The sequence below is a fragment of the Morchella importuna genome (assembly GCF_003444635.1).
Source record: "Morchella importuna strain M04M26 chromosome Unknown Morimp01GS005, whole genome shotgun sequence".
In the NCBI taxonomy this organism is placed as follows: Eukaryota; Fungi; Ascomycota; class Pezizomycetes; order Pezizales; family Morchellaceae; genus Morchella; species Morchella importuna.
The window spans coordinates 405,141-410,600 of NW_025763402.1; the positions used below are offsets into that span (position 1 = coordinate 405,141).

A 5,460-nucleotide genomic window follows, 5' to 3' on the forward strand; every position below is an offset into this window, starting at 1 on the left:
CCTACATTAGTCTATCCGTGCGGTGGGTGCGCTGCGCTGTTTAGTACATGTAGTTAGACTCAACTCAATATGGAGAGTTTTGACCAGCACTGTCCAGGACAGAGCAAACGTGCCCATTCCAAATTACAATCCCGGCACGATGATTCGGAATTTTCTACTGTTGTCAACTGCTTCTTCTTCTTGCTCGCGCCTATTTATCGATAGTTGCATGATTCTACTGCATATCTTACCTAAATGTAGTATGACTGTTTTACTATTTATGTTTACTAGATGCCCGGTTCGTTCATTGGCGAACTTAGCGCTCAACCTCCTCGACGATCAACTATAAAACAGCAACCTAGGGCAAAAGTATCATGTAGGAACAAAAGTTTCACCCTATCCTAACGATCAATCTTCGCTCACCTATCCTCTGACGTCACCGGCATCGATGAGGCTCAGCGGAATTTCCCGTAACTAGTGTGCATTTTCTTATACGGCACGAAGGAGTGATATCTTTAAGCTTATAATCATTCTTTCCGAGAATTTTTTGGATATGGATCAAGTCATTGTGTCTCACGACTCATACATACTCGTTCTCGAATAGAGTCAACTAGCTATTATTGATGAAACATTTTTTTATCAAACCCATGATTGACTTTGAAGATGAGTTTCAACTCTTCATGTGGATTATATTGACGCCTTAGTTTCTAGTTTAAACAAGTGCTCTAAGTTTGAGCCTGGTGGTACTAGGCTACAGCAAGCTGTGTTGTCGTTATTTCACTTTTCCTATTATAACACCGAAAGTACTACTCCATCTAAAGTATCACGTAGTAGGTGACTTGACCGTTACTTCTATTGATGATTCTCTAGAGGAGGTTGACAAGCTTTCCCTTCTTATTCTACTATCATGACACCGTGGCCTCATACATCGCGAAAAACAGAACCGCAATCAGCGTGTCGCCGCCATCAAAGTCATACACCTGCGGAACCGGAATACTCGGTATATATATTCTTGCGAATATACCTGAGGGTGGTAACCTCATTCACAAGATTAACCTCGACTCCCAGGCACCCACTTGGCCTGTCTATCGGGACGCGAAAAACTATGTGTTTTGGCTGGTCCTGTGGAGGAGGAGGTTAGCTTATCCAACATTCTGCGGGAGTGCGGAATATATATATAAAGCTCTATACCTACGCCCGCCCCATTTATAGTTAGAAGCCATACCCATACCGTGTTGGGGCGGCCCAATAACAGTATCAGTGATAATGGATGGATGGCCAACTATCGATAAGTACGATGATCGGGAGAACCGAGCGTGAGTCCACCTTTGTCGGAATTTGAGGTTGGGATACTACTCTACACCAGTATACCCCGGCCAACAACTCATCTTCTCCCCACAGTAGAGTAAAGCGAGGCCCAAATCTCTGTATATCTTGGGAGATCTGCAAAGTCGAGGTTCGCTGCATAGAACCACTCCATTCGGTGACAATTTCGCATCCATATCCTCGAGACCAGTACAGTCGCCCTAGGAGAGTATAGCAGACGATAAACTCTGACCTACGCACAGATTTCCTGATTCAAAACCACCATTAGTTTCCAGTCTTTCCTTGGAATCCGAAGAATAAACACCTACTTCGTCTGGAAATCCTTTGCCTTCACCCCCCCCCCCCCCCCCCTTTGGCAAAACTGTATATCATTTATCACGGATCAACCAAGCTGAGAGGAACCGGAACTGATAAATATGTAGCTCTCCCATTTTGAGAAGCCAATCACCGGCGGAGGCAAGATTCGGATATTGTGAAATCAAACTCATGAGTATGAAGATGAGGAGGAGGAGAGGGAAGAGGGCAGAAAACTCTCGTTTTATACTACGTCTTGGCAGATCATCGCTGGCCTCATGAATTAGAGACGTAGTAACTGCTACTGTATGGTACAGTATTACATATAGTGGCGTGCTGAAACCTGAAACTGTCAGTCATTGTTTATGAGTAAGTGCCGTGTTGTCATCAGCTGGGACTGCCGTGGCTGCAGTACATACGTAATTGACGACAAATAACATGAATTTATAAACACGAGTCACGGAAAATACGCAATCACAGATGATACACGTAGCAGTATCAAAGTACTGCGTGCATGTTCTCGGCACTCTTTGTGTTTTTCATAGCGAGTCACTCGAGCGAGTCTTACCCGACAAGTGATATCTCATGATCCATGTCTGTCCCTGTCCCTGTCCGTCCACCTTCACGTCCCAACCGCCTGAATCAACGCGAGAAAAAGCGTGCTCACGTGACCTGCCAAGCAAGGTCCCAGTCCTCAACTCCATGCAGTACCATCCACACGATACCAGCTCTCAACCAAACGCCCACAGAAACCCCCAAAGCCACTCCAATTCCCCCGCAAGATGTCGCACTCAAAACGGAACACTTCGCTCGCATTCTTCACGTAGCTCTCCCCTCTCCGCCCCTACTGAAGGCCCATAAACTAACACCGTACCCCCCTCGCCCTGCAGCTCCTACGAACGCTCCCTTCTCAAAGGCGACTACGGCAAGCAGCGAACCCGCCTCACCCGCGACTCCTTCAAGCCGCTCGACGCCTGCAACCTGTGTCTGCAGCGGTGCCGCGACCCCGTCTCGTGCGACCACGGCGACCTCTTCTGCCGCGAGTGCGCCGTCGAGAACCTGCTCAGCCAGCACAAGGAGATTAAGCGCATGCAGGCCGAGCTCGACCGGCGCATCAAGGAGGAGGAGGAGGAGCGGGAGCGTGGTGATGAGGAGGCAAAGGAGCGCGCGGTGAAGGACTTTGAGCTGCTGCAGATGGGGCTCGAGATCCGGACACGCAGTGAGCGCGAGCTGAATCCAAGGGCGATCTTTGGGATGGGGCCGCCGAAGGTTGTGGGGAGGGAGGGCGGGAAGATCATTCTGGAGGAGCATGAAGGTGATGAGGAGGCCGCTGAGGCGGGGGCGGAGGAGGAGGGGAAAAGGGGGAAGAAGAGGAAGTTTGAGCTCGATGAAGAGGAGCTCATGCGGCTTGCCAGGGAAGAAAGGCAGAAGGCCAAGATCCATATCAATAATGAGAAGGTACCTTCCAATTCCCCTCTCTACCCCACAGCTTTCGTTATATACATCTATACTAACATCCACCCAGTCAGTAGCCTCAATTCAAAAACTCCCATCATTCTGGGTCCCCAGTCTCACGCCCTCCGTCGCCGCCTCCGACGTGCCCAAAAAGCCACTAAAGCTCAACCCCGTCTGCCCCGCCTCCGAAAAGAACAAGATCCACAACTACAATCTCAAAACGCTGATCACTGTCCAATTCGCCGAAGAGAAGGACGAGCGGACCAAGCACGGAGACCCCCAACGGGTCTGTCCCAGCTGCAAGAAGGGTCTCAACAACGCCACAAAGGCCATGCGTAAGTTTCATCATCCCTGCTTGCCCTTCCAATACCAATGATATTGACGACATATAACAGTTGCCAAACCCTGCGGCCACGTCCTCTGCAAACCCTGCGCCGACAAGTTCCTCTGCCCGCAGAACGACGACCCGCATGACACCTCTGCAAAGGTTGTGACCTGCTATGTCTGTGACGAAGTGCTGTCAGAGGTGGTAGGGAAGAAGGCGAAAAAATCAAAGAAGAGCGGGGTGAAGCCCGGGCTGGTGCTCATACAGAGCGACGGGACAGGCTTCTCGGCGGGTGGAGGTAATGTCACGACGGAGAAGGAGGGCATTGCGTTTCAATGTTAGCGGTGTTTTTCTGTTTTTCTTTTTTCTTTTCTGTAAAGTAATTTCTCTTTATATAGCGGCGAACGGACAAATGCTGGATTTGGCTTTAGAGTACGTGTACAACAGCTTTTTTATTAAATGGTGTTGTGCCCACGCGGTAGAGTCACAACTTGGCTCAAGTGAGTGCGTATATTTCTACCGGCGGTCATCTAATATGTTCCTGAAAGCATTCCTATCCAACTCTCCATCATGACGCAAGCCCTAACCCTTACGTGCACTATCGAGGACCGCATACTGCAAGAAGATACATGTATCTATCTATCCACGCACCACACCACACCAAGCTGACTTTTGTGTTTTTCACAACAGTCTCGTTGAAGCCGGCCAGGCATCATAGCCATATTGCCATTACCATATGACCTGTAAAGTATCTGGCCCTAGGTTACAGTCACAGATGTGTCCAGTGTTGGTCACATATGTGTCCTATTGTATGCTTGCTCAGAGTACCAAACCTTTCCGCACCCCCGGTTGTCGAACCTACATTAGATGGAGGTACTCTACTCTCATAGGCCCACCAGTACTTCCCACCGGTACCTAAGTGGGAATGGAAACGAAATTATCCCTGGATGTTTTTTGATTTGACGAGAAATCCTACCGCCTACCCCACCAATCACGAGCAGCTAAACAGAGGGCGCTCGACGTCCGCAGATCCTTCTGGCCTGGTCAACTGCGATATCGACATCATACTCTAGAACTAACTACAAGGGTGGCTTAAGCTCTAATAATCTCGCCACATCCGCACATGCTAGTTTTTTCTTATTCGTCTTTTCCTATCTCCTGTGGTGTACAAGGCTCTGGGATTAAGTGAGTGAACGGATCCTCACCAGTCAACACCCCATTTAGTTCATTCACTTAATGCCAGAGCCTTGTATATCGATAGGTGTGTTGCAAAAGGATATTATTCCTTTTTTTTTCAACAATACTATCTTGAGAACAACTCACTTCTTTACTGTTCGATCTACAGGATCGATATCATAGATCGAGGTCTGTGACCTCGGCTGAAGAGGCTGAATCCTCATTTCTTGTCTTGGGGAGCTACATGCCTACATGAAAGATGGCAATTACACTTGTCCTCCATCGAGCCTGAAGCGTGATCTGGATTCCGAGCTATCTACAACCCAATGCACAACTACACTCCACAGCCAGCATGACGCGTAAAAAACACAAGTGCTTCCAGGACAGAACAGAACAGAAGACGAACACCACGCGAAGACTCATTACCGCGTAAAAACACTAATTTAAAGATCAACAGAATTATTTATTTATTTACTTTTATGTCAGATTAGATCAAGTAATTTTTAAAGTCCGTCACCGGACAGACCATCTAGAGGCTCTCCCCCCCCTTCCTTCGTTCACTCCACGCTCGTAGCCTAGCTTCAACCACACACAACGAGGGTTAAACACAGGGGGCACAAGCATGGAGGACTATCGGAAATCGTGAAGAGCCTCCAGGACAGTCCATCCTCGGGGCTCTTGCTATCATCATCCAAAACTGTTGTTGGAAGAAGAAGAGGAAGAAGGAGAAGAGGAGAAAGAAGATCAAGAGGAGAGGTCGGTCATAGTGGGATTATATGGGGTATGCACGGCCGACCCATCAAAGCTCGCATGATGCAAGGATCGCTTTCTTTGCTAGGGCTAGGGGAAGGAAACAAACGAGCGCCCATGACTGGGCGGGCACCGAATTTTTTTTTTTTTTCTTT

The 5,460-nt window shown here is 48.4% G+C and overlaps 1 protein-coding gene across 1 annotated transcript; it reads left to right on the forward strand.

The window, feature by feature from the left end:
* Window positions 1-2,381: 2,381 nt before the first annotated feature.
* LAJ45_02677 (uncharacterized protein) lies at window positions 2,382-3,721 on the forward strand (the record flags this gene model as incomplete). Its single annotated transcript, XM_046112268.1, has 4 exons — window positions 2,382-2,422; window positions 2,490-3,057; window positions 3,125-3,389; window positions 3,450-3,721. 4 exons carry the CDS (start codon window positions 2,382-2,384, stop codon window positions 3,719-3,721), a joined length of 1,146 nt encoding a protein of 381 aa, XP_045974394.1.
* Between the last annotated feature and the right edge of the window lie 1,739 nt (window positions 3,722-5,460).